Genomic DNA, 27,729 nt, shown 5'->3' with positions numbered 1-27,729 from the left:
ACGACAGGCTGGGTTAGAGCCAGAGAGATCCGGGGGCTCCGGCATCTTGCAAAGCTGAATGTCAGAGAGAGTGGCCTGGTGCCTGGGCGCGCCCAGGGTGTGCGGGTCCCAGAGCAAGGCTGCTGCAGCCGTTCCCACGTCCACAGGGCTCTTGGTGGCCAGGTCAGGGGCTGGGGCGGGCATCCTGGGACCCCAGAATCTGGGAGAGGCTGGGAGTTGGGCTGCCTGTCCAGGCCGGGAGGAGCGGCCAGACGGGGTCCGGGTGGCTGTTGCTCTCCGGGGAGGGCAGCTGCTCCACTTCTCCTTGCTCCGAAGTTCCCCCCAGCATCCGAGAGGCCAGGCGCAGGACCAATGTGTCAGGCATGGCCGGGCAGTCCCTGACGCTGGAGTGTGACACAAACGGCTTTCCAGCCCCTGAGGTCGTGTGGCTCAAGGATGGGCAGCTGGTGAGTGTCCCCTGGGGCAGCCGGGCTGCGGGTGGGATTTGGCTAGGATACGGACCTTCTGGACAGGTTCCTGCCTGTGCCAGGTGTGGCAGGTAGATGTGACAAGTATCCTAGGGGATGCACTGGGGCTCAGGGCGGTGGATGACTGTGTTCTCCCGATGAAGCCTGGGGGGCTGCATGGTGGAGAACATAGCACTGTTCTGGGAATCAGAAGCCCCGGGTTCCCTTCTCCAACCGGCCCCCTGGGCCTTAGTTTGCTCATTGCTGATACTGAGGGGTGGCCGGACCCCACTCACCAGCTCCCTCTGGCCTCTTCTGCCCAGATCCCTGAGGGGGGCAGCCACCGCCTCCTGGACGGGGCCCGGGCCCTCCACTTTCCCAGGATCCAGGAGGGCGATTCTGGCCTCTACTCCTGCCGGGCGGAGAACCAGGCCGGGACCGCCCAGAGGGACTTCAATCTCCTCGTGCTCAGTGAGTGAGGCCTGAACCCCCGGCTCCAAGCGTGCCTGGCCCTGCAGCCCTACCCTTTTATAGGCCGGTGGGAGAGAGGGGAGATTTGGCCTGCTGAGAGCCGGGGGCACAGAGGGGCCCGTGACAGACCCAGTCCCGGTCCTTCCAGAGCTGTTGGGGCAGACCTTAGGCCACCACAGAATTAACCAGGTGATTGCTGTTGTGTGATGTGCTACAAAGAGTCGTGCAGGCTGCTGAGAAATCACAGAGCAGGGCCGATCCAGCAGGGGTTGGGGAGCTCCCTGTGAAGGACGGGAGGGAGAGGGGAAGGGCGCACCCAGCAGGGGGACCTGCACAGGCCAAGGCCCTGCAGTGGGCGAGGTTTGCAGGGTTGGAGGAGTTTTCACCCCCTACCCCTTGTCTCCCCAGTCCCACCTGCCATGCTCGGAGCTGGGGCCCCCCAGGAGATGCGGGGCCTGGCTGGTGCAGACGTGGAGCTGGAGTGCCGGACCTCGGGGGTCCCCACACCCCAGGTGGAATGGACCAAGGACGGGCAGTGAGTGGCCCCCGGCGGATGGCGTGGGGGTGGTGCCAGGCCTGGGCCGGTGGATGGAGGGGCTCTGTGGGGCACTTGACAGGCATTGGTGTGGCATTCAGGGCCCGACAGAGGGCAGCGTGGGCACCTCCCGCCCCAGCCGGGGATCATTCAGGTGAGATCTGGCAGGATTTTCTCATCACTCAGCCTGCCTGCCTTTTCTTTTTTAAACTCATTATTTTTCAAGGTAAAAGTCACATAGCATGAAATTGACCATTCTAAAGTGCACACTTCAGTGGCCTTTAGTACATCCACAAAGCTGCACAACCACTGCCTCTATCTAGTTCCAGAACATTCCGTCGCCCCAAAAGGAGACCCCATACCCATTAGCAGTCACTCCTCTTGCCCCTTTCCCTCCAGCCCCTGGAAACCACTCATCTGCTTTCTGTCTCTAAAGGTTTACCTATATTTCATATAAATTTCATGCCATCGTACATATGGTCTTCTGTTCTGGCTTCTTTCACTTAGCACAGTGTTCGAGGTTCATCTGTGTTGTAGCAGGTGTCAGTACCTCATTCCTTTTAATGACCGAGTAATATTCCATTGCAGGGGTTGGCCACATTTTGTTTTCCACTCCTCAGTTGCTGGGCACCTTTCAGCGACTGTGAATCTGTCTGCCTTCCTTTTCCCCAGCAGCAGGCTCCCTCTGTGTAGCCCGCCCCTGCCAGCACCTCACCCTCACTGGCAGTGTTCTCTTGACCGTCCTTCCAGGCCTGTCCTTCTGGGAGACCCTCACGTCCTGCTCCAGGAAGACAGCCAGGTTCTCAGAATCACCAGCAGTCACCTAGGGGACGAGGGGCGGTACCAGTGCGTGGCCTTCAGCCCAGCCGGCCAGCAGACCAAGGACTTCCAGCTCAGAATCCACTGTGAGCCCGGCCCCTTCCGAGCCCCACCGCGGGCTGCTTGGCTTCCCGCCAGCTGCCCGCTGCGTGGAGGGAGGACAAGGGCAGAAATGGGGGCCCTGGAGGAGCGAGCCCCCAGTCCAGGAAAGCTGCTGGGAGGGACAGAGGGCAGCTGGACCAGCATTTCTCAAACCCCATCTCAGCTTCGCAAGTTTTACAATCTGATACTGGGGATAGTTGTTTCTTTAACTTTTTCTTTTCGTCGCGTCACTTTCCTTTATGCTGAAACACATTTATTTAAAAGGATATTTACTATCTCAGCAGTAAGTGGGGAGCCAGGGCCACTCGGCCTTCATGGGGGGAGCTGTAAAAACAAATTTAACAGAAGAGAGCGCTGGTAAGGATCCTCAGGCGAGAGCTGCCTGCAGAGTGTGCTGAGCTGTGTGCTCTCTCTGTGGTAAAAAGGGCAGAGCAGAAAGTGCTAGAAAGGTGAAGTGCACAGTCACAGCAAACAGAGCCATTCCTGTGTCATGATCAGGATGGACGAGGTTTGGGAAGGGTGTGGCTGTGCTGTGATGAGATGCAGTGTTATTTCATCTGTGCCCACGTACCCCTAGGACCATCTTGGGTACCACCAGGGTGTGTGACCTGCCCCGCGGGAACCCCCAATCTGGTTCAGCCCCTCATTTTACAGATGGGGAGACTGAGGCCCAGAGAGGGGAAACAACCTGCCCTGGGTCATACAGCGAGTTAGGGGCGGAGTGGGGTGCAGAGCCCGAACCTGTGGCCCCGTCCCCCACCTCCTGCAGTGTGATGTGTGATGTGACCTCTTGGGATGACCGGGCTTGCTTCCCATGTCAGCGTGTCCCGAGCTTGCCTCTCCCATCTGTTCCCAGACACCCCCCTCCCCATCCCCCACGCCTTCCCACCCTTGCAGTAGAAGCATGTGACATGTGCGGGCATGCTGCTCCGGGGGTGGGGGTCCCTGTGACCGCCTCCCATTGCCCTTCTCAGCACCTCCCACCATCTGGGGCTCCAATGAGACGAGTGAGGTGGCCGTCATGGAGGGCCACCGGGTGCAGCTCCTGTGCGAGGCCCGAGGGGTGCCCACTCCTCACGTCACCTGGTTCAAGGATGGGGCCCCGCTCCCCCCCAGCACTGAGGCTGTCTACACCAGGGGTGGCCGGCAGCTGCAGCTGGGGAGGGCCCGGGGCTCGGACGCCGGCCTCTACACCTGCAAGGCCAGCAGCCCCGAAGGGGTCACGGAGAAGGCCACCAGGCTGGAAGTTTACGGTGAGCACCAGAGGCTCAGCAGCGAGCAGTGGTCAGCTGGAGGTTCGGGGGGGCGGGGGGGGGGCAATGGGCAGACCTCTGGGCCGTGGTGGCCTCTGCCTGTCTCCAGGGGAGGAAAGTGGCTGGAGGCCCAGGACAGTGGGACTAAGGAGTCACCCAGGGAGAAGGGTCATCTCAGCTCGGCCAGCTTCCCTCAGACGGGGGAGGAAACTGAGGCTGGGAGCGGAAGGGCCTGTCTGGGGGTCCAGGCAGAGCCGAGTCAAGAGTCCAGGTCTCCCCTCACAGGTTAGGGCTTTTCCCTAAACCTCATCCAGACCCCCTGACCGCTGCTGATAATAACTGCTCTCAGTGAATCACTTACTGTGAGCAGAGCCCTGGGGCTCCTCATGCATCAGCTGGTTTAATCAGCCGGTGCAGGGACTGGGGCCTTATCTCCCCTCTTGCGGATGAGGGTAGTGGGCTCTGGGGTAAGAGGCTGGCCAGGGCCAACCCGGTAGGAGGTGGTGGGACCCAGCTCATATCCGGGGGTCTGACTATAAACCTTGCACTGTTAATCTCCCTGTTGGCCGACCTCGAGGGGCTTGGCTCTGAGGACGTGCGGGAACTCAGAGGAAATGGTGTGGGTGGGTGGGCAGGGAGGGGTCTCAGCAGGTGGAGTTTGAGAGGGAGAATGCAGGCCAGTGGGGTCATCCTGCCCCTCGCAAGGAATCAGCTCAGGAGCGCTGGCCCCCAAAGATGCAGAAGGCTTGGATGCTGGAGCCTTAGGGGACCCTGAAGGGAACCTGGGCTGTGTGGGGTCTGTGGGCAGCCTCTGAGGGCAAGCCCAGCTGCCAGCCCGGGGACTCTTATTAGGGGATCTGAGGGCCCTCTGGCTACTGAATGGAAAATGCGCATGTGTGTTTTCATAAAATTTTCAAAGGGACTTGTGACCCAAACAAGGCTGAGAAGCACGTCCCAGTCCATCATCGCCCCATGTCCCCTGGCAATGGCTCTGTGGGCTCAGCAACTTGGGGACCTCCCCAAGGGGAAGAGAGAAGCCCCTCGCCCCGGCTTGGCTGCCCTCTTGGCCATTGAGGGCTGAGTCAGGCGTCCCCGCAGGCCAGGCCGGCTGGGTTAGGGCCTGCCCCAAGTGTCCACTCCCTCAGGCTGGGGAGGGGACTTTAGGAGCAGTGGCCCTGGTCTTGGGCCCTGGGGAGCCCATCACTTTGAGTTCAGCAGATACTGAGACCTACTGTGTGCAGATACTGGAGACGCACATAGGCAAGCTGTTGTTCTGCTCATGACGAGCTCACGGGGGATGGAGAGAACATGCAAACAGTGTCTGGGGAGGGGGTGCCGCCAAGGCCAGAGGAGGGAGAGGATGCTTCCAATCAGGGGCCTGCAGGAGGCTTCCTGGAGGAGGTGATATCTGAATGGGGGTTTCAGCCAGTGGAGGTGTGGGAGGAGGCGTTTCACATGGGGTGGGGTCTGCAAGGGGCTTAGCCAGGCCTGCTGGTCCCTGAGCAGTCCCGTGCCTCTTCCCTAGTCCCGCCCACCATCGAGGGCGCTGGCGGAAGGCCTCACATGGTGAAGGCTGTGGCCAGGAGGCCCTTGGCGCTGGAATGTGTGGCCAGAGGCCACCCACCCCCCACCCTCTCCTGGCATCACAAGGGGCTGCCCGTGGTGGAGAGCAATGAGACGTGGCTGGAGGCGGGTGGCCGCACGCTGAGCCTGGAGAGCCCGGGGGAGGCAGCTGGAGGCCTGTACAGCTGCGTGGCCAGCAGCCCCGCCGGGGAGGCCGTGCTGCAGTACTCCGTGGAGGTGCAGGGTGAGCCCAGGCCTGTCCCGCCCCAGTCACCCGGGCTGTGGGCCCGTGTCCCCGCAGCCCCCTGAGGGATGGAAGGTGGTGGAGGAGTGACCAGTGCTCGTTATTGCATGAGACAGATGAGGACTCTGAGCCCCGGCCTGGGGGTCCTGCAGAGGTGGGTGGGGGCAGGGTTGAGCCCCGGGATCAAGGTTCCTGCTCGTGCCCAGAACCCTGGGCCAGGTCACCCAGGACGAGGGACATCACTCTGCCTTCCAGGAGATGCTCCCGGTCAGTGGGGTGAACATTTATAGAGAACTCCCTGAGGCCCAAAGCTGGTCCTAGGATGGGTCGGGGGCGGGGGGGCTTGCTTGCTTTCTTCCATTCCACAGACGTTTCTCAGGTATTAACCCTGGGCCAGCCCTGCATGGTGCTGGAGACAAAGCAGGGCACAAGGCAGACGGGACTCCTGAGCCCTGGGTCTTGTGGGGAGATAGACATTGAAAAGACAGGCCAAGCCTGAGGGGAGGCCAGGGCAGCTACTCACCCTGCCCTGGGTGGTCCTGGAAGGCCTCCTGGAGGAGGGACCATGTATGGGGGGACTTAGGGTGAAGTGAGGCTTGGGCATTGCTCTGGGGCACTGGGGACTTGGGAGGGCATTAGGCCAAGCTTTGCTCAGCACCAAACACCCAATGGTGGGTCCTGCCTGCAGTGCCCCCACAGCTCCTGGTGGCTGAAGGCTTGGGCCAAGTGACCGCCCTCGTGGGACAGCCCCTGGAGCTTCCCTGCCAGGCATCAGGTTCCCCAGTGCCCACCATCCAGTGCGTATGGGGTGGTGGAGGCCAGGGCTGAGAGGGGGCGGGCAGAGAATGCATACTTTGGGGGTGGCTGGGGATGGGAGGCGTTCCCCCTTCCCAGGAGTATGGAAGTGGCCACAGAGCCAGGGACACATGAGCAGGTGGGAGATGCTGCCAGGCTTCCTGGCTTGTCCTGCCTGCCCCGCCTTCTCTGGTCTCAGGCTGACCTGTCACCCCAGTGTCTGTCTCCCCACCCCCCTTAGGTGGCTGCAGAACGGCCGCCCAGCTGAGGAGCTGGCCGGGGTGCAGGTGGCCTCGCCGGGGACCACGCTGCACATCGACCACGTGGAGCTGGGCCACGCGGGCCTCTTCGCCTGCCAGGCCACCAATGAGGCGGGCACTGCCGGGGCCGAGGTGGAGTTGTCTGTGCACGGTGAGGGGCCATAGGCAGCCCGAGGGGCCGGGGTGGGTGGAGCCAGAGAGCCCTGGCCATGTGTGCCTTTGGCAGGCCTGGAGGACTTGGGAAGGGCATGGGGCTAGTCTCTGGATGGCGCTTCTGGGCTGTACTTCCCAGTTCCCCAAAGAGACGTAGGTGTGAGAGGTGGGTCTCAGCCGCTTACCACACTTGTCATCTGTCCAGTCCACTAGCTTCACTCCCCTTCCACCCTTCCCTCTCTCCACTCCCTCTCTTCATGATGACCACACTGAACTTCACTCAGCTCTTCAAATGCATCAGCTGTCTCACCTCCAAGCCTGCGAATGCTGTTCCCTCTGCCTGGAACATGCTCCCTCTTCCTCTTTGCCTACCCAACTATTCCATATCTTTCAAGTCTGCCCTAAAACACCCCTTCCTCCAGGAAGCCCTCCTTGATTCCACTGTGGTTCTAATCTGCACTGCCCAGCCTCTCATGGCCATAGTCCACCACCTACTGTATTGGGATTGCTGGTTTGGTTGTCCATCTCTGCTGCCCAGCTCTGGGCGTCTGAGAGGGCAGCACTGTGGCCACCTTTCTCTGCTGTGTCTCTGTGCCTCATACAGAGAAGATGCTCAGTGCACAGATGGATGGATGGATAATGGATGGATGGATGGATGGATGGATGGATGATGGATGGATGGATGGATGGATGATGGATGGATGATGGATGGATGGATGGATGATGGATGCATGGATGGATGATGGATGCATGGATGGATGATGAATGGGTGGATGATGGGTGGATGGATGGGTGGGTGGATGGGTGGATGGATGATGGATGGATGGATGATAGATGTATGATGGATGGATGGATGGATGGATGGATGATGGATGGATAGGTGGATGATGGATGGGTAGATGGATGGATGATAGATGTATGATGGATGGATGATAGATGTATGATGGATGGATGATGGATGGATGGATGGATGATGGATGGATGGATGGATAGATGATGGATGGATGGATGGATAGATGGATTGATGCACGGATGGATGGATGATGGATGGATGGATGGATGATGGATGGATGATGGAAAGATGGTTGGATGGATGGATGGATGGATGATGGATGGATGGATGGATGGACGGATGGATGGATGGATGGACGGATGGATGGATAGATGGAGGATGGATGGATGGAGGATGGATGGATGGAGGATGGATGGATGGAGGATGGATGGGTGGGTGGATGGATGGATGGATGGATGGATGGAGGATGGATGGATGGAGGATGGATGGATGGAGGATGGATGGGTGGATGGATGGATGGATGGATAGATGGAGGATGGACGGATGGAGGATGGATGGATGGAGGATGGATGGATGGATGGATGGGAGAATTTTTAAAGGGAAAGACCTGCTCTGCTGGCTCCCGATCTGGCGCTCTTTCCTCTAAGCCAGGTGTCTGGGGGGTTGAGTTGGGGGAGGCTAGAGGCCAGCCCTGTAATGCCACTGGTACTCCTCATGCTTTGACGGGGCTGCTGGGTGCCCACTGCGCCTCTCCTAACCCTGACTCATGCCCTCCTTGCCTCTCTCCCTGCCCAGAGCTCCCATCAGTGGTCATTGTTGGAGGTGAGAACATCACAGCCCCCTTTCTGCAGCCTGTGACCCTCCGATGTACAGGGACTGGGGTGCCTACCCCAAGCCTCCGCTGGTGGAAGGATGGGGTGGCCCTGGCAGCCTCGCAGGGTAACCTGCGGGTACGTGCAGGGGTCCCAGGGCTGGCAAGGCAACTGGGTGCAGGTGGAGGGGTCCTGGAGACCCCAAGGAGGGCCCTGGCAGCGTGGAAGGCAGGATAAGCATTGAGCCCACTCAGCCTGGGAGTGCTCAGCGGACCCTGGGGTGCTGGGCCTGAAGAGGGAGGGGGCTCTCGGTCAGGTCCAGGTCCCCAGAGCTTCAGCCATCACAGGGAGAAAGTAGGGGGAAGGGAGTATCCCCAAGATCAGCGAGAGTCCCTGGAATCTGAACACATGGCTCAGAGCTCCACCCCCGAACCAAGCTTGTCCCCACGCCTCACTTCTCCTGACACTGGGGTCGGCCGCAGGCTGGCCGCTCACCCTGTCCCAGCGTTGCTCTGTCCGCCCTCCAGTTCTGGGCTCCATGCCGCCCCCCACGACACATCCCTATGGCACACACTCTTCTGTTCCTCCTCCTCCTCCAGATCGAGAAGGTGGACCTGAGGGACGAAGGCGTCTACACTTGTGCCGCCACTAACCTGGCTGGGGAGAGCAAGAGGGACGTGTCGCTCAAGGTTTTGGGTGAGGACCCAGGCGCCGGATGGTGGGTGATCCCTTGAGGGCCGTCAGGGCTGCCGTGGGGGAGTCTGGGAAGGGGGCAGGGTTTTAAAATCATAGTCCTGCACTTAACTTTAGAAGTAGACCATCATTTGCTCTGTGGCCCTTTGGGTAGTTTTCTGTGGGACTTTTAGAGGGTAAACTTGTCTGCAATCCTATTTAACTTTGCTGGTCTTATTCATTTTGGGTTCCTGTACGTCCTTGCGTGTGTGGGCAGACCCCTGCACTTGTCCCTTTGCACGGCTGCCTGGGATTGCTCCTCCCTGCTGTGCTGGATGTCGGCTGTTCCTGGGGGGCTGGGTGCTGGGGTCGTCCTTGTGTGATTGCAGTGAGGATTGCAGCCCAATGCCTTTGTTCCTGGGCTGGCTCCAGGAGTAGGGTTCCTTGGTCAGAGGATGTGAGCCATTTGGGGGCTCTTGTTGCCCAAGACCCTTGGGGAAGGCTGGGGAAGGACACTGGGGATGGCTGAAATTTGAGCTGCCCGGAGCCCGCACCCACCAAGTCAGGGCTCTCCTTGTCTAGTGCCCCCCAACATCGAGCCGGGCTCGGTCAACAAGGCAGTGCTGGAAAATGCCTCGGTGACCTTGGAGTGTCTGGCTTCAGGTGTGCCGCCTCCCGGTAAGACCCCTCCTCTGGGCTGAAAGCCACCTCCAGCTGGCCCCAGTTCCCCATCTAATGAGGCTGTGGACAAAACAGGATGAAGTCAACATGCCTTCCCTCTGCTTCCTGCATTTTCCTCTTTTCCTTCTCAACAGCTGTTTCTCCAATGCCCGTTGTGTGCCCGTCACACCCAGGCTCAGAGCCGTTGCGCTGGTGTCTGAAGCAAACCCACAGGGCTTGTGCTCAGGGCTTCACAGGGCTCCCCTGGGGCTGGGGGTGAGGACCAGAATCTCCGAGTCACCATCCGTCAGGGCTTCTTCTCTAGACCAGCAGCCGAGGAAAGGGCGGGGAGCCTGGGGCTGGGTGTGCGTGTTCGGCAGACAGGACGAGTGCAGGGGGGAGGGTCCATCTCCTGCCCCCCATCTGGGCCAGGTCGCCCTGCTTTGCCTCGGGTAGAGAGCTCTAGAGGTATTTGCGTCTCCCATAGGGGAGCTCTGTTCTGGGATGGGCCCTGGCGGGATGTAAGGAAGCTGAAGATACAATCGGTCCGTACTTAGAAGGCTGCTGCTTTTGGGGTGCACCATATTCTCCTTTAAAGCTTTCCCTTGTGAGTGGTCTCCTGGCAGAAGGAGGAGGTGAGGGGGCCAGGCTGGCTCTGACTCTCCTAGATCCTGGCTGCCCCAGACTCTACCCCTGGGGCTTCCTCTCTGCCTTCGGTCCTGTCTCAGACAATGCTGCCCTGTTCCACCCCCCGCCCCGTTCCTGGAGAACTCTGGCTTTCTCTCTGCCTGAACTGAAGGCACGCCATGTGGCCACCCAGGAAGCCTCTCTTAGATGCCCACTACATAGGCACAGCCTGAAGGGGCTGTTAGGACCCCGTGTCTCTCTTTTCTGTTCTGCAGATATTTCTTGGTTCAAGGACCACCAGCCTGTCTCTGCCTGGAAGGGAGTGGCCGTGTCAGCCGATGGGAGGGTTCTCCTAATTGAGAGAACCCAATTTTCTGATGCTGGAAGCTACCGCTGTGTGGCATCCAATGTGGCAGGCAGCACAGAGCTGCGGTATGGCCTCCGGGTCAATGGTGAGCTGCCCTGGGACTGTTTGTCCAAAAAGTTGTCTTCCATTCGTTCATCTATCTACCAGTCTATTCATCCATCCATTCCTTGATCCATCCATCCATCCATCCTTCCATTCATCCTTCCTTCCATCCTTCCTTCCATCCATCATTCATCCATCCATTCATCATCCATCCATCTGTCCATCTTTCCATTTATCCATGCATGGAAACACCCAGCTGTCCATCCATTGATCCAGCCATCCATCTGATCCTCTGCCCATCTGTCTATCCACCCATCTAACCATCCATTTGTTCATCCACCCACCTATCCATCCATTCAACCATCCATTAACCATCCATCCGTCTTCCATGCAACCACATATATTGAGTACGTGACCCTGGGGCTGCAGCCCTGAGCAAGACAGACCCAGGAGCTTTCAGTCCAGTGGAGGATACAACAATTAGATATTTACCCAAAGTACCATTTCCTGACAATTATGATAAGAGCTAGCTAAGGTGAGAGACGACTGAGTGCCTGGAGCCGGAGCACTGATCTGGCCTGGGCAGTCTGCAGGGCATCTTTAGGCCCTGGATGCCTAAGTGGAGACCACCTGCCAAGCCCTGAGGCTGCAGAGACTGGGGAATTCAAGACATTGAAAGGAAGTTGAGGGCCTGGAGCTTACAGAACAATGAGAGGAGGCCCAGGGTGGTTGGTTCTGGCGGCCAGATAGAGGCTGGAGAGGTCGGTCTTTATCCTAAGAGCAGTGGACAGGAGGCTGGGGCCCTGGGCATCATGGCTTGTGTCTCCCAGATACAATTGAATCTTTCGACCATTTTCTGCCCAAGGGGAACTGCCTGGAGGATAGTGTTTCGTCTGATACCTCTGAGTTGGGAAACCAAAGCTGCCCAGGGGTCCTCAGCCTTCTTACCCCATTATCCCCATGATAATGACCTCATGCTGGCCAGAAGGCCCAAGTTCAAGTGCTGCTTCTGCCACTTCCTAGCTGGTCAACCTTGGGCCAGTGACTTGCCCTCTCTGAGCCTCAGTTACCCACCTGTAGAAGTCTCACGGTGGTGTTGAAAGCAAGTGATGAGCAGCCTTGAGCACTGTGGAGTGCATGCCCTTCCTGTGCTTTTGTTTGTGGCCGTGTGCTGCTGTGGGGGTGCCCGGCCAGGGGCCCTGCCTGCTTTGCCCCCAGTGGGGCTCAGCCCATGCCCTGTGTCACCCCCATCCTGCAGTGCCTCCACGCATCACGCTGCCACCCAGCCTGCCAGGCCCCGTGCTGCTCAACGCCCCGGTCCGGCTGACCTGTGACGCCACCGGGGCCCCCAGCCCCATGCTGATGTGGCTGAAGGATGGAAACCCCGTGTCCGCTGCAGGTGCCTCCGGCCTCCAGGTCAGTCGGCTGGGTGGCCCCCAGCTCGCCTCCTTGGTGCTGCAGTAGGTGCTGGGCGCAGAGGTCAGGCCCTGGGGGCTCCGAGGTGAGGGAGAGCGGTGATGGCCCAGGACGGCTGTCTGGAGGATAGAGCCACGTGGTCTCCAGAAACATAATGTGTGCCGCAACTGCGAGCTGCGTGTGTCATGGAAAATTTTCTAGTAGCTGTATTAAAATGCGTAAAAAGAAACAGGTGAAACCAATTTTAATAATACATTTTAGTAAACCCAGTATATCCAAAAAGGACCATTCCATCACGTGATCTATATAGAAAATGATTCACGTGACCTTTTCCATTCTCTTTCCGTACGAACTCTTGGAAATCTGTTGTGTATTTCACACTTGGGGCTGGTCCTGTTTCAAGGGCTCACCGGCCACAGCTCTGCTCTAGAGGGCTCTGTCCGAGAACCGATGTAATTTCCCGCCAGCCGGCCAGGGGCCCGGGGTCTGGGCGCAGCCTGTGGTTCCCCTGTGTGGTGGGGGCTCGGGGGTCTGGAGCAGGCTGCCCAGGTGTGCCCCGCAGTGGGGCTGGCCTGTGAAAGGTGGGTGCTGCCCCTTGAGGTGCCTAACCTCCTGTGGGCTTCCTTCTGGGGGCACAGGTCTTCGCCGGGGGCCGGGTCCTCACGCTGGCCAGCGCCCGGGCCTCCGACTCGGGCAGCTACTCTTGCGTGGCTGTGAGTGCAGTGGGGGAGGACCGCCGGGACGTCGTCCTGCACGTCCACAGTGAGTCCCAGGCCCAGAGGCCACCTGGTCCAGGCCAGCGGCACCAGAGGGTGGGGCTGGGGGTGTCCCGGCCACATCCAAAGGGGAGGGTGCCGCCCTGAGACTGTGGCTGCCTTCATGTGGGAGTCAGTGGGAGTGTGAGCTCCCCCATTGTGGACGGGTGGGTGGGAGGGGGGCCCCATGTGGCCAGGAGCTCCGTGTTCAGGGCACGGGTGGAAGGAGCGCGACGTAGCGGGGTAAGCGCCGGGCCAAGTGTCAGGAACTGGATGTTCCCACTGTCCTGGGTCAAACGGGGATCACAGTCCGTTCAGGAAAGGCAGTGTGGGGTGGCGGTTAGGAACACCAGCTCTTAAGTGTTGTGGACCTGGGGTTCAAATCCTGCATCCTCCACTTCCTCACTCTGTGACCTGGGGCTGGTCACTTTGCTTCTCTGAGCCTCCATTTCTTCACCTGTGAAACGGGGCGAGGACAGCACCCCTCTCAAAGGTTGTCACGGGATTCACTACACTCGTGAAGCCCGGTCGCTATTGTTTTTAAACTTCCTCGTATGGGATTTTGCGGGGCTCTGTGGATCCCCACACAGAGAACTCTGGGAACCGCAGAGCCTCAGGTGGGAGCGGGGAGGAGGCGCTGATTCCAGCTCCTCCCCTTTGCTGGCGTCAAGACAAGAGTTAACAGGTCTTGTGTGCTCACCTGTGTCACTGTGGTTAACCTCACGGCAGCCCCACTGGGCGGGTACTTTGATTATCCTCATGTTACAGATGAGGAAATCGAGGCTAGAGAGGCTGCGTGACGTCTCCAGGGCCTCACGGTGGCTCTGACCCAGGAGCTCTGACTCGGGACCCTGCCTTCTTAACCCCCACGCTGGCCTGGTTGTTTTGTCTCAGGGGAAAAAGTGGCCGGGGACCCGCTTTTAAAAAACTTTTGAAAAAATGTTATTAATTTTGTAAAAACTTTGAGATAGTTGTAGATTCGCATGCAGTTGTAAGAATTAATACAGAGGTCCTGGGTCCTCTTCACCCAGTTTCCCTCCGTGGTGACATCTCATACAACTTGAGTTCAAACTCACATCCAGGACATGACGTTGTTATAATCCACCGTCCTGTTCAGATTTGGGGGCCTCCTTTTGACGCAGGACTCTGAAGGTCGTTGAGGGCAGGACCAGAGGGCTGTGGCTCAAGGGGTGGCCCCATCCTGACGGTGACTCCCCAGCCCCTGGTGGTGGCTCTGGCCGCTGGAAGTGGCCGGGCCTGACCCCGGTCCTGCCGGCCGCACCCACAGCCCCTCTCCGCTCCCCACCCCCGCAGCGCCTCCTAGCATCCTCGGGGAAGAGCTGAACGTGTCTGTCGTGGCCAACGAGTCAGTGGCCCTGGAGTGCCGGAGCCACGCCGTGCCCCCTCCCGTGCTGAGCTGGTGGAAGGATGGCCGCCCCCTGCAGCTGCGGCCCGGCGTCCGGCTCTCCGCTGACAAGACCTTGCTGGAGGTGTGCGGCCTCCCCCAGCGCGGAGCCGAGCCTGGGCGGCGCGGGCCTGGCCGCCCCTGCGGGCAGCAGCTCAGCTCAGTGTCCCCTGCAGGCCCCTCCGGTCCCAGTGCCCCTCATGTCCTCCTGACCCGGTCAGAGCCGCTGCCAGCCAAATCGGGACGGAGAGCAAAGCCCCAGGACTGAGCCCTCAGGGGCCCCCTCAGGGCCCCCATAAAGCTGAGGGCTCTCTTTCCACCCAGCTTTCACTCTGTTCAAAGCCTTCTCGCCTTTGGGCGTTTAAGGCCCTTCATCGGGCATCTGGCGCAGCAGGGCAGGGGCTGACTGGGGTCAGGGACTCTGGCGGCAGCCTGGATTTAAATTTTAGCTCCGCCTCCTCCTGGCTGTGCCGCCTTAGGCAATGTCCTGTCCACACTGGCCTCAGGTCTCTCACCTGTAAACACACTGACACCTCTTCCAGGGTGGCTGGGGAATTCTTAGAGAGAACGCCTGTGAGGTCCCAACCTACCCCAGAGAACAGCTCATCCATGTCAGCTGGGGGGTGGGGTACCTCTCTAGCTGTTGGGGAGAACCTTCCACTCGAGCCTGCTCCTCCTTCTCCCATCCCTCTACACCTTATGATATGATCATTCCCAACTCTGAGCACCACCGTTTGGTTTCTTCTGCCTGGTGTGCCTGCCTCTCCTCCCCTTCATTCTTCAAAGCCACAGCCTCACTCCATCACCCCCTATGTGAGGATCTGACCCCCGAGGACAGGGTCCACCACCCTCACCCTTCTTCATTCTCCACTTCTCTTCTGGTCTGTTCTGTGGGAACACACCTGGGCTGTGGATGTGAAGTGGGGTGAGGCTGGCAGGGCTGTGGTTTAGGGAGCCTGTTCCATGTGCCGGCCCATGTGAGGCCACCGCAGGCACTGGCTTCTGGAAACTTCATGGTGCGGGAGGTGCGGAGGCGCTTTCATTGCCCCCAGGTTCCAGGTGGGGAGGTTGGGACCCAGCGAGGGAAATGATCCCGAGGTCACGCAATCTGTCCGGGGATACCCCATCTCCGTGCTGCCCCTGCTGACGGGTCATTTTGCTCTGGGCCAGGTGGACAGAGCGGACGTGCGGGACGCGGGCCGCTACACCTGCCAGGCGCTGAACCAGGCGGGCCGCTCGGAGAAACACTACAACCTGAACGTCTGGGGTGAGGGCCTCCCGGGCTGGGTGGGGTCCCTCCCCCTGCCCCTGCCGCTGCCCCTGCCCAGGCTGGCTTCACGCCCCAGGGAGTGCTGCCGTGATTGGGTCCCGGGCTACAGCCCTCCTCCACCCCGTCCCTTTCCCGTCCCCTCCCAGCGCCCAGCGCCCACCTCACACCCGCTCTGCTCTCGCTCAGTCCCTCCAGTGTTCCCCTCGCGGGAGACCCACACCCTGACCGTGACCGAGGGCCACCCCGCCAGGCTGTCCTGCGAATGTCGGGGCGTGCCCTTCCCCAAGATCTCCTGGAGGAAGGACGGTAGGATGGCTGCCCTCGCCCAGCCCCGCCCTCATTGTCCCACACAAGGAGGCTGCTCCCTGCACTCATTGGGACCCCACTACCCCAGAGCCCAGCGAGATGGAGATGGGTGGGCTGCTGGCCCTGGGGGGTGGGCTGCTAGTTATAGAAATGACACTTCCTCGGCCCCTCTCTGCTCTGTCCCCGAGTCTGCTGGGCCCCCGGCCCCTTCCCAGCCAGTGAGAGCTGGATTGATCCTTAGGCCTCTCTTCCAGTGTCTCTTCTTCCAGGAAGCCCTCCCTGACCCCCACACCAGGCTGGGGCAGGGCCCCCTTGACACAGCCCCTGTGTGTTAACTTGTCAAGTCACGCATCTCAGTCCTTCAATGTCTGCTCCTCTGGGAGTCTGTGAGCCCTGTAAGGCACTGTCCTGGCCCCCACTGAATTCCAAGACAGGGCCTGGTACAAAATAGGTCCTCAATAAATATTTGGACTTCATGCATTTAACCAATATTCATTGAGAGCCTGTCTGGGCCAGGCTGTGTTTTAGGTGCTGGAAATACAGCAGTAGAGCGGGGCGGTCGGATGATAAACAACAAGTTAGTGAATGCCTTGGTACCATAGGTGATGAGTGTTAAGGAGAAAAACAGAACCAGGAAGGGGGAGAAGACGCAGTGGGGGTGGGATTTGCAATTTTTAGTTGGGTGGCCAGGGATGCTTGACCAAGCAGACTTAAAGAAGGTGAGGGATAAACATGAGACTATGGTGGGGGAAAGCATTCCGGGCAGAGGTCATAGCAGGCACAAAGGCCCTGGGGCAGGAGTGAGCCACGCATGTTTGAAGAACAGCAAAGAGGCCAGTGGGGCTGGAGCAGAGTCAGCAAGGAGGGCAGGGGGTGGTCACCAGAGCCGTGGGGGCTGGGTCGGAGGCGGTTGTAAGGATCTTGGCTTTTACCTTGAGTGAGATGGGGCTACTGCAGGGCTCTGGACAGAGGAGGGACAATCTGGTTTACATTCTAGCAGGTTCACCCTGCCAGCCGTGCTGAGAAGAGACCAATTGGAGCAAGGATGGGAGGGGGCAGCCAGTGAGGAGGCTCGTGCAGGACTCCAGCCGAGAGATGCTGGCCGCCTGGACTAGGCGGGTAGCCGTGAGGTGGTGCCGGGGGCCGAGTCTGGATGCATTTCAGAGGCGGTGCTGGCAGGATTTCCTGACGGGTTGGATAGGGGACTGAGAAGGAGGAGTTGTCGGGGGTGACTCAGGGTTTTGGTCTGACAGTCGGGAGCGTGGTGCTGCCATCGCCGAGGTGGAGCAGCTGCGGGGCAGGTTTGGGGGGCAGACCCCGAGTTCGGGGTGTGTTCCTTTTGAGACGCTTGTTAGACACCCAGTGAGATGTCAGAGGGCAGTCAGAGGCAGGTGTGTGGGGCTCAGAAAGAGGTCTGGACTGGGAGTAAGTCCAGAGAGGCGAGGCAGGCTGAGATCACTGGGGGAGAGTGCACGGGCAGAGGGGAGAGGCAAGAGGGAGGAAGCATCGCCACGTGGCCGCTGGGTCCCCCCCTGCTGGGACGCGTGCTGATGGGTGACCCCAGAGGGCTGCTCCGCTGTGAACAGGCGCAGGATGATGGGACTTAGTGTTTAAGCCAGGGCCTCGAGGTTACAGAGTCCCTCCCCTGTGTCGGGGTCTGCTTGCTGGCAGGTGTCCCAGCTGCTCAGTCCCGCTCCCCAGGTCACTGTAGCTAGATGGAGGTGTCATTCATTCAATAGCCTCCGTTGAGCCCTACTACGTGCCAGGCCCTGGGGAGCCTCTAAGGATCCTAGGGGAAGGTGAGGCAGAGTCTGCTCTCCTGGAGGGCCCAGGCTGGGGTGGGATGCAGACGGGAGACCTGCAGGCGGATCTGCGATGGGGAGAAGCTCGGGGATTGTGGGAGCCCAGACGGGGTGCCAAGATTGGATCTGGTGCTAAGGGAAGGCTTCCTGGTGGAGGCGATGTCTAAGTGGACACCCGAAGGGTGAAGAGGAGTTGGCCAGGATGGGTGGAGGACAGACGTTCCAGGTGGAAGGACCAGGGACCAGGGCCTTCTCTCTCCCTGCCTCCAGGTCAGCCCCTGCCCGGGGAGGGGGCCGGCCCTGAGCAGGTGTTGGCCGTGGGGCGGCTGCTCTACCTGGGGCAGGCCCAGCTGGCCCAGGAGGGCACATACACCTGTGAGTGCAGCAACGTGGCGGGAAACAGCGGCCAGGACCAGCAGCTGGAGGTGCATGGTGAGCCGGGCTGGGGTGGCCTGGACCCAGGGAAGGGGCCGGAAGGGTGGGCAAGCAGACACCCTGGCAGGGCAGAACCCCCCCCCCCCGCCCCATCTGAGCAAAGACAGGGACAGCAGTGATGAGGACGTGTCCACGTTCCCCTTAGATCACTGCTGGTTCTTCACTGCCTCTCCAGTCAGCTTCTTACAGCTCCTCATCTAACCATGACAGAGGGGCCACACGACCCCTCGGAGCCCCCGATGGCCCGGAGGAGAACACCACATCTGCAAACAGTTGGAAACTGAAAGAATTGTAGAGTTTATATGCAGCTCCTGTAGATAATGGAAACCTAAGTCTTTAGGTTAATTAAACATTTCAGCCTTGTAAAAATCATTCTAGAAAATAAAACCGAGAGAAGTGCTTATTCAGCATCTTGGGGAGAAACCCATCTGTGGGTAATCCGCCCCCACAAACCGTCCCACGGCTGTTTAAGCTCCAGGAGCCTCTGGTTTCTGAGGAAGAAAACCCCTCACACATCTTAAGGGCTGTGCCGTGAGCTGTTCCCCAAACAGCAGGCCACCAGGATTCCCAGGGCGTGGAGGGGCCGTGGGGTACTGTTATGATCCCGTTATAGAGATGGAAGATGGGCCCAGAGAGGTGAGGTCACACAGCCAGCCAAGGCAGGGGAACATAGGCCTAGGAGGGGGCGAGCCTGGAGCCGGCACTTGGGGGGCAGCTTTCCGTGACGCGCTTCCCCCCCCAGTTCCCCCTCAGCTCGCTGGCCCCCGGGAGCCCCACACACAGGTCTCCGTGGTCCGGGACGGGGAGGCCACTCTGGAATGCAACGCCACGGGGAAACCCCCGCCCGGGGTGACGTGGGAGCGGGACGACCGGCCGGTGGGGGCCGAGCCCGGGCTGCGGCTGCGGAACCGGGGCCGGAGCCTGCACGTGGAGCGCGCTCGGGCTGCCCACGCGGGACGCTACCGCTGCGTGGCCGAGAACGAGGCCGGGAGGGCAGAGAGGAGCTTCGCGCTCTCCGTGCTGGGTGAGCCACCGCCTGCGGGGGAGGGCCAGGGCGAGGGCGGGGGCGGGCGGGACGGTGGCGAGGCTGCGCCTGCGGTCACCCCTGTTCTTCCCGGAGTCACGCCTCTGGGGAGGGCTGCCCTCTGGGGAAGCCTCCAACCCTGCTCTCAGGTCAGGGCTGGCTCCAAATAGCCCTAACTTCCTCCTTCCCTCCCTCTGCTCCTTATTTACTGTTCCCCTGCCCTGTTCCCGGCACCGGGGCAATAAGCAGTCTCTCTCCTGCATGACTCATGGGGGAATTCAGGGGCCTGTGCGAGACCAGGAAGATCCTGACCACTGTTATGGGAAGTCAGGGCAGCCTCCCGGAGGAGGTGGCCTTTTAGGTTATAAATGTAAAGGTTGAGTAGGAGTTAACAAGGTGCTGGGGTGAGGGGAACAGTGTGCCAGGCAGAGGGAACAGACTGGAGGCCTGGAGGGGTGACACAGCCGTTCAGCGAGCGTGGCTAGAACAGCCTCGTGATTCCAGTCTTTTGTTGAGCTCCTACTGTGTGCCTCAGTGTGGAGGCGGGGAGTGGAAAGAGAGAAGGTGGGAGAGGCAAGCAGCCATCAGTTTGGGGCCTCTCCCGTCACGCCCCCAGCGTGGGAGGCTGGGATCCCCAGCCTCGTCCACTTGCCCCCGCCTGAGGGTGCAGCTTCCCTTTTGAGTGGATGCCTTAGAAACCGCAGAGCAGCCGCGTCGCTCTGCCGGGGGGATTTAGGGGCCCGTCTGTGATCACCTCTGCTCTAACTGCTCCGTACCGGGCACTGTGCTGAGCACCTGACTCCTGTTCTCAGTGAATCCTCCTGGCATCCTGGAGGGATGGGGAAACTGAGGCCCAAGTCTTCTACCTGACGCCAAAGCCCGGCCTGTGGCCGCCACTCACCCCCTTCAGTGGCAGCGGCTCTGATCTCGTCAAGACTTGGCGGGGGGCCGTCCTCGGGGAGGACAGTGGGGGCAGGAGCATACAGCCCTGTCTGTATCCTGACTGCACCTTCTCCTCTGTGTCTAGTGCCCCCAGAGCTCATCGGAGACGGGGACCCACTGACCAACGTCACTGCAGCCTTGCACAGCCCCTTGACGCTGCTCTGTGAAGCCACGGGCATCCCACCCCCAGAGGTCCGCTGGTTCCGAGGGGAGGAGCCCATCAGTCCCAGGGAGGACACTTACCTCTTGGCAGGTAAAGGGCCAGCCGGGGGGTAGCTGGGTGTCAGGTCTGGCCCTCTCCCTTTGTCCATCATGGTCGTGACCTCTGACCCTGAGCTGCCAGGCCTGGTGAGATAACTCTTTCAGCTATTGGTCCCCAAGAGTGCACCCCAAAACACTGGTCAGGTGAGGTGCTCCAGGAAAAAAAAAATGGACTTAAATAAATTTGGAAAAGGCTTTCTGCTCTGCTTCCCTCCTAGAGACCCACAAAGTCCATTTGCATAATCAAGGTTCTGATAAGTCCTGCAGCAAAAATATTCTCATGGCACTTACATAACATCCTACAAAACAGTAACACACTTTTGGAAAGGCTGATCTAAGCACCTCCTCCTCTGAATATTCCTCCTCCTCACAAAGTTAGTTTGTGATGCCTCTTGATGGTATACAGATGGGGAAACTGGGGCCCAAGAGGCAGTGTCCCATCAAATCTTGCAGGGACTTCAAAGGCCACTGAAGCTCAGCCTCAGTGACCCATCAGCTGTTCCACACAGCCAAAGCTGGGATTGTAAATAAGTTTCCCCTTGTGCACCATTTCTGAGCACGTGATGGGGGCTGCCAGATGCATTCTGATGATACGAATGCAGAGACTGTATCTGGGCCCAGCAGAAAGGAGAGCGGCAATCAATTAGTGATGTCTGCCTGGGGTGCTGGAACAGCAGTGATGACACGTGTCCTGTGTATCTGCCCTCCCTCGGCTGGTCTTAAGAGAGCCTTGGGTTCCTCTGAGAGGAGCTGGCTCGCCTCTGAGAGGTCCTTGGGAGAAGGCGGCCTTTTAACGGGTCCCTCAGAGTAGAATGGGGGTCTGACCTGGGCCAGGACTGCATAGCCCATCTCTGTCCTTTTACCCACAGGCAGTCCCCAGAACCAGGGGTAGCCGGGTGGAACAAGATCCTCAAGCTTACCCTGGTGCATGTCTAATGTCCAGGGAGCTCCCTCCATCTGTTTACCCTCCTGGGCCTCAGTTTCCCCACCTGAGGAATGGAACACTGGGGAGACAGACACATACACATCTGATTATAACACCTGGCATGCTCCTCTTCCTGGTGGGCAGCCTGGGCTCAGCTTGGGACAGAAGGCTGCTCATAGTCATGCCTGGAGCCCACCCCTCTCCCTCCCCAGGTGGCTGGATGCTGAAGATGACCCGGGCACAGGAGCAAGACAGAGGCCTCTACTCGTGCCTGGCAAGCAACGAGGCTGGGGAGGCGCGGAGGAACTTCAGCGTGGAGGTCCTGGGTATGTCACAGCCGCATTCTCGTGGGCACCCACGGATCCTGCCCCTCCTGCCTGGGAGCTTGCAGGATGGGGCCCGGGACTGAGGGCTCATGCTGTAGCAGGGGACTGGCACAGGAAGGAGGGCGAGGCCAGGCTTTATTTTCTTTGCCTCATCAGCAGCCTCTGCTCCCGAGGCTGCCATGGAACTTTCCAGAAACAACAGGGACTAACCCAAAGTGGAAGAGGGCACATATTTTCAACACCACCCACTGCCTTTCTCTGATTGGGGCCTTCTCCCTGAGAGTCTGGTGCTTCCCTCAGCCAGCAGCAAGTGTTTATTAAACTCACCGCCCCGTGGAAGCAGGCGGGAGGGGATAAGGAAACCGAGGCACAGGAAGCTGAAGAGAGATGCCATGGGCTCTTGGCTTCCTGCTCTGTGGTGGTTCAGCCTGAATGGGCCAACCCCGGTCAGTAACCATCTGTCTCTGCTTCTCCCAGTTCCTCCCAGTATTGAGGACGAGGACCTGGAGGAGGCCATCAGGGTCCCGGAGGGGCAGACGGCCCACCTGGCGTGCAACGCCACAGGTAGGGGCCACACAAGGTGGGCTGGGAAGGGGGTGAGAAGGCAGCTTCAGAAAAGAGGGGGCCCCGGGGTCCTGGCCTGCCTGCCCCGCCCTGCTGCTCTCCACCGAGGGTCTCTCTACGTCTTGGACTTGGCGCCATGCCCCTGCTCATCTTTGCACTCGCTGTGCCTCTGCCCCAAGACGCTCTTCCCCACTCCTGAGCTGGCTGCAGATCTTGGCTTCAGGACGCTCCACTAGGAGTCCTTGGCTGACCCCTGGGGCCTGGTGGGCTCCCTCCATGCTTCCCCATCCCAGCACTGACCACCCTGGACCATCCTGGCCTTGTGACATCTGTGTACCCCAGCCAGGTGCTGAGCTCCTTGAGCACCCAAGGGCTGCCTTGTCGCCATGGTTTCCAGTGCCTGGCAGAGTAGGCTCCCATTAGTGCTTGTGGGCTGGGGTAGATGAATGAATGAATGGACAGATGGATGGGTGGGTGGGTGGGGGGATGGATCAATGGATGGATGGATGGGTGGGTGGATGGATGGATAGGTGGGTGGGTGGATGGATGGATGGATGGATGGATGGATGGATGGGTGGGTGGATGGATGGATAGGTGGGTGGGTGGATGGATGGATGGATGGATGGATGGATAGGTGGGTGGATGGATAGGTGGGTGGGTGGATGGATAGATGGATGGATGGGTGGGTGGATGGATGGATGAGTGGATGAATAGGTGGGTGGGTGGATGGATGGATGGGTAAGTGGGTGAGTGGATGGATGGATGGATGGATGGATGGATGGATGGGTGGGTGGATGGATGGATAGGTGGGTGGGTGGATGGATGGATGGATAAGTGGGTGAGTGGGTGGATGGATGGATGGATCGATGGATGGATGGATGGATGGATGGATAGGTAGGTGGGTGGATGGATGGATGGATAAGTGGGTGAGTGGATGGATGGATGGATGGATGGATGGATGGATGGATGGATGGATGGATAGGTGGGTAGATGGATAGGTGGGTGGGTGGATGGATAGATGGATGGATGGGTGGGTGGATGGATGGGTGGGTGGATGAATAGGTGGGTGGGTGGATGGATGGATGGGTAAGTGAGTGGATGGATGGATGGATAAGTGGGTGAGTGGATGGATGGATGGATGGATGGATGGGTGGGTGGATGGATAGGTGGGTGGGTGGATGGAAGCATGGATGGATGGGTGGGTGGGTGGATAGGTGAGTGGGTGGATGGATAGGTGGATAGAAGGAATAACTTGTCTGTCTTTCTTGCCTGTCTGTATCATACCATCTCTGCCCACTCCTTGTAAGGAAAAGGCAATCATACCACATAGAAAAGCAGCCCCGGTTTGGTGCCTGCTTCTGTGTCTTGCCCTGCTGCATGGCCCTCTGGACCGAGATGGAGAATCCCTGTCCCCTGCCCCTTCCTGGAGCAGCCACCGAACTCCGGGCCGACCTGGTCAAATCCTACTGAATTATCTCACCTGCGCTTCTCCTCTGCGTCCAGGCCACCCACAACCCAAGGTCACATGGTTCAAAGATGGCCGGCCCCTGGCTGGTGGAGATGCCCACCACATTTCTCCAGATGGAGCCCTCCTGCAGGTCCTCCAGGCCAACCTGTCTAATGTCGGCCAGTACTCCTGCGTTGCCGCCAATGCCATGGGGGAGAAGACCAAACACTTCCAGCTGAGTGTCCTGGGTAAGCTCTGGGCATCTTCTGGGTGCTGGCAGGACGGAGAATCAACAGGACCAGTTCCTTATGGGCAGCTTCCCACAAAGCACTTTTCTTCCCCTTCTCCGAGTTCAACAACAACAGAAATAATAATAGCAGCTCTATTGGTTGAGCATTTATCGTGGGCCAGGCATTTGGACAGGCCTGATTGGTTGAATCTTCACAACAACCCTAGGAGGTGAGAGATGTGCTTGCCCCCGGGTCACTGATGAAGCTCTGAGGCTTAGAGAGGTGACGAGGCTCGTTCTAGGCCAACCATCTCCCGAGGGCAGTGGAGCACCAGCTGTCTTGTTCAGCTGGAGAAACAGGGACCTAGAAAATGAGAGGGAAGCAGACTGGTTTAGCAAAATCTGTTTATAAAAATGCTGCTGGAGAAAGGGAGAGTCCCCTGCAGGGGGGAAGGAGGAAGTTTTAGGACCAGTGAAAGCAGAGCTGTTCTATTCAGCAGGAAAAAAACTCCACCCCCAATGCCACTCAGGGAGTGGTACAAATTGGAACCACAAGCAGGGTTGAGAAGGCTCTAGTTAATTTCGTAGATAGTCTGGATGTTAAGAGGCTCTTGGGGAAATTGAGGCAGAAATTGTCCAGCTTGCCCTATGGCATTGCTTGGTCGTGGAGAGCCTGGGCTCTGGGTCACCCAGGCCTGAATTCAAGTCTGACCACACAGTGCATAGGCTCCTCTGAGCCTCGGTTTCCCATCCGTGTAATGCAAATAGCGAAAGCACCAAAGCTAAACCCCAGAGTCTGAGACATCTCAGGATCCTCTGGCCCAGGGTCGGGGATCTCTGTTCACGAGCACCCTCCCTGCCCCACCACAGTGATTCCCACCATCCTGGGAGTGACCGAGGACAGTGCGGACGAGGAGGTGACCGTGACCATCAACAACCCCATTTCTCTGATCTGCGAGGCGCTGGCCTTCCCCTCCCCCACCATCACCTGGATGAAGGACGGGGCCCCATTCCAGGCCTCGAACAACATCCAGCTGCTCCCAGGTGATGCCCTCTGCGGGGGAGGAGCCAGGGGGCGGTGACACGTCATCGGGCTGGGTCAGAGGAGGGGACTGGTGAGTCTGGGTTCATGCCTGGGGGTGACCCTGGCTGCTGCCCCCACAAGCAGGCACCCATGGGCTGCAGATCCTGAATGCCCAGAAGGAAGACGCGGGCCAGTACACCTGCGTGGTCACCAACGAGCTTGGGGAGGCCGTGAAGAACTACCACGTGGAAGTCCTCAGTGAGTCGGGGACCCTCCAGGGCACCAGCTGGGCGGGCAGGAGGCTGCCCGGGAACCCGGGGCCCTGGCACCTGGGCCACACTTGACACCCCAGGTGCCTTTACGTGGCTTGTCTCCCCCAATGGTCACCAGGAGTCATTCCCGGTTGCCTAGGTCACTCCCCATTTTAGGGGAATTTATTCCCCATTTAGGGGGTCATTTTAGGGCCAAGGCACCAGGAGGAGGGAGCACTGAGTTAGGACTTGGGCCCCGTGGACACTCAGGCCCACGCCAGTCCTGGTTCCTTCTGCCACCTGCACTGTGGTGCAATGAGAGGCTCCACAACTTGACACCTGGGACCCCCAGAAGGGCTCCCAGAAGTCACCCCAGGAATTCCCCTGCCTCAGACCTGCCCTGTCCCGTAACCCTCACAGACAGACGCTCTCTCCCCTAAGTGGGCAGCCCCAGGAGACAGTTAGTTTGCAGGGTCCCTGTTCCTCCACCCTGGGGAGGCAGTCCCCCATTTCTGCGACTGCCCTGGACCAGAGTGAGCACAGGGTCTTGGCACCCCTTCCTCAGGCCTGCTCCTCAGACCCCCTTGTGGTTTTCAGTCCCCCCTTCCATCTCCAAAGACGACCCCTCGGAGGAGGCTGGCCTGAAGGAAGTGAAGACCAGGGTCAACAGTACCTTGACCCTGGAGTGTGAGTGCTGGGCCGCGCCCCTGCCCTCCATCAGCTGGTACAAGGATGGACGGGTGAGCCGGGATCCCGGGACCTCTGGGTCCTCCTGCTTCTGCTTGGAACCTTCCAGAAAAGGGGGTCAAAGCACCTGGCCCCAGAGCTGGCCTCGGCCCCACCCCACCCTTTATATGTTAATAAGAGATCCAACTCTTTACAGGGAACAAGTCTCATAGACATTAAAGTCTATATTCACCCATTTAATTCTCTCCCCATTTTTGAGTTATACGGATTTGGCTTTGCAAATTTGGCAGGGTGTTCCTATCACTTTATGTTATATTTTTAAAAATTTATGAAAATATAAGTACACTGCTCTGGGCGCTTTCTGCTCTTCATATCTGTTCCCCGTTACCCCTCTTTCCTCCCCGCAGCCTGTGACCCCCAACCAGCGGCTCCGCATCCTGGGCGAAGGACGGCTGCTCCAGATCCAGCCCACGCAGGTCTCGGATTCGGGGCGATACCTGTGTGTGGCCACCAACATGGCTGGCGAGGATGACCAGGACTTCAACGTGCTCATCCAGGGTGTGTGGGGCCAGCGGGGCCGGGTGGGGTGTGGACCTGTGGGCCTGGGGGCCTGGGGGCGGCGTGGCTGGGGGTGGGGAGTGTCAGGGATTCTGGAGTGGCCTGGCAGGAGCACTCTGTTCAGGGGCCCCCATCCCTTTGTTGTCGCTGTCTGGCACCTCTGGCCCCCACAGCCCTGGCCTGGGCTCTTTCCTTAACTGATCCGTGACCCAGGGACATCACTGCCCCCCGGGGCCTTAGTTTTACCTTTGTAAAATGTGGACGATCGAATCAGGCGGCCTTGAGGTTTCCCTGCACTTCTAACAGCCAATGATTTTGTGCCTCTGTGCTCCCACAAACAAACTCTGGCTAAAGTTAGTATCTGGCTTCCTCTCCTGAAAAATATCAGCGTGTCACGAGAAGTCTTTCAAGTCCCTTAGACACGAGCTACAGAGAGCAGGAACCTTACTCTAGTGCCCAGCACAGTAGTTGCTCAGTAAACTCGGGTTGGAGGGGTGAGTGGATTTAAAAACCGCCTGAACCTAAGGAATTGGGTCCAACTGTGGAATTTCCACTCCTGGGGAGGCTGGGATGGGAGTCTGAGCAGAGGTATTCCCATCCCTCAGCTGTGCGTCCTAATGGCTTTGCCCCCACCCAGTGCCCCCCATGTTCCAGAAGGTGGGAGATGCCAGTGCAGCCTTCGAGATCCCGTCCCGGGAGGAAGAGGCCCGGGGCGGGGTGACGGAATACCGGGAGGTTGTGGAGAACAACCCTGCCTATCTGTACTGCGACACCAACGCCGTGCCACCCCCGGAGCTCGCCTGGTACAGGGAGGACCAGCCCCTCTTGGCCACGGACCGGGTGTCTCTTCTGCAAGGTAGGCCAGGGCTGCACAGAGAAGTCAGGGCATCTGAAGGCAGGGACCAGGGTCATATCCACCTCAGAGCTGGTCTCCTCCTCCGCCTTTCTACAAGTCCCTTGAGCAATCCTGTGTGCTGCTTGCTGTGTGACCTCGGGCAGAGCCCATGACCACTCTGGACCTTAACTGCCTTTTGTAAACCAAGCTAGAATTTCTTTGCCTGTTTAAAGGCAGGAATGGAGTTCTCTTCTGCCTCTGGTTTTTAGAACAGAGATTCTCACCTGGGCCGTGCCCACCTCTGGGCTTCAAGATCTGTAGTGTCCTGAAATAATCTGCCAAAGCTGGCCTTTCTCTGGAGGGGGAGCCGGTCCCTTATTAAGATCTCATGGCCCCAAACATTGAAGAAGCGCTTACTGGGCTCTGAGAACCACACTGGGGTCCAGGCTCACAGCTCATGTGACCTTTCTATTCTTTATACCACTTTAAATATTTGTTTATTTAAAGTGATCTAATTTTTTTAAACAACCCTTTTATTCTAGAATAGTTTTTTGTTGACTATTTTCAATTAAAAGGCTCCAGGGGTGGGGCTTAGAAACGCCTGGCTTTCCAGGGGGCTGGGCCAGAGCTGGGAGGAATTGCAGCACAGAGCC

The 27,729-nt window shown here is 59.1% G+C and overlaps 1 protein-coding gene across 2 annotated transcripts in view; it reads left to right on the top strand.

Annotated features, from left to right (window-relative positions):
• The window catches only part of HMCN2 (hemicentin 2), a 148,851-nt gene that overhangs the window by 71,570 nt on the left and 49,552 nt on the right, over positions 1 to 27,729 (top strand). For both annotated transcript variants that reach the window (XM_087419569.1, XM_087419568.1), the window contains exons 27-54: positions 316 to 446; positions 770 to 917; positions 1,326 to 1,452; positions 2,203 to 2,357; positions 3,348 to 3,626; positions 5,152 to 5,433; positions 6,122 to 6,230; positions 6,470 to 6,639; positions 8,230 to 8,384; positions 8,846 to 8,942; positions 9,501 to 9,596; positions 10,481 to 10,657; positions 11,873 to 12,030; positions 12,669 to 12,792; positions 14,100 to 14,275; positions 15,361 to 15,457; positions 15,647 to 15,766; positions 17,839 to 18,000; positions 18,746 to 19,027; positions 20,055 to 20,222; positions 21,368 to 21,481; positions 21,959 to 22,045; positions 23,549 to 23,740; positions 24,592 to 24,765; positions 24,890 to 25,003; positions 25,594 to 25,736; positions 26,091 to 26,241; positions 26,879 to 27,097. In XM_087419569.1, the coding sequence (XP_087275695.1) occupies positions 316 to 446; positions 770 to 917; positions 1,326 to 1,452; positions 2,203 to 2,357; positions 3,348 to 3,626; positions 5,152 to 5,433; positions 6,122 to 6,230; positions 6,470 to 6,639; positions 8,230 to 8,384; positions 8,846 to 8,942; positions 9,501 to 9,596; positions 10,481 to 10,657; positions 11,873 to 12,030; positions 12,669 to 12,792; positions 14,100 to 14,275; positions 15,361 to 15,457; positions 15,647 to 15,766; positions 17,839 to 18,000; positions 18,746 to 19,027; positions 20,055 to 20,222; positions 21,368 to 21,481; positions 21,959 to 22,045; positions 23,549 to 23,740; positions 24,592 to 24,765; positions 24,890 to 25,003; positions 25,594 to 25,736; positions 26,091 to 26,241; positions 26,879 to 27,097 (4,407 nt within the window). The remainder of the gene's footprint in view (positions 1 to 315; positions 447 to 769; positions 918 to 1,325; positions 1,453 to 2,202; positions 2,358 to 3,347; positions 3,627 to 5,151; positions 5,434 to 6,121; positions 6,231 to 6,469; positions 6,640 to 8,229; positions 8,385 to 8,845; positions 8,943 to 9,500; positions 9,597 to 10,480; positions 10,658 to 11,872; positions 12,031 to 12,668; positions 12,793 to 14,099; positions 14,276 to 15,360; positions 15,458 to 15,646; positions 15,767 to 17,838; positions 18,001 to 18,745; positions 19,028 to 20,054; positions 20,223 to 21,367; positions 21,482 to 21,958; positions 22,046 to 23,548; positions 23,741 to 24,591; positions 24,766 to 24,889; positions 25,004 to 25,593; positions 25,737 to 26,090; positions 26,242 to 26,878; positions 27,098 to 27,729) is intronic.

This window comes from Ceratotherium simum, chromosome 29 (genome assembly GCF_057802395.1).
Source record: "Ceratotherium simum simum isolate JZ-2026a chromosome 29, ASM5780239v1, whole genome shotgun sequence".
NCBI classification, from domain to species: domain Eukaryota; kingdom Metazoa; phylum Chordata; class Mammalia; order Perissodactyla; family Rhinocerotidae; genus Ceratotherium; species Ceratotherium simum.
Note: the sequence above shows the minus strand (reverse complement) of the source record. Positions and strands in the feature narration are given on the sequence as shown.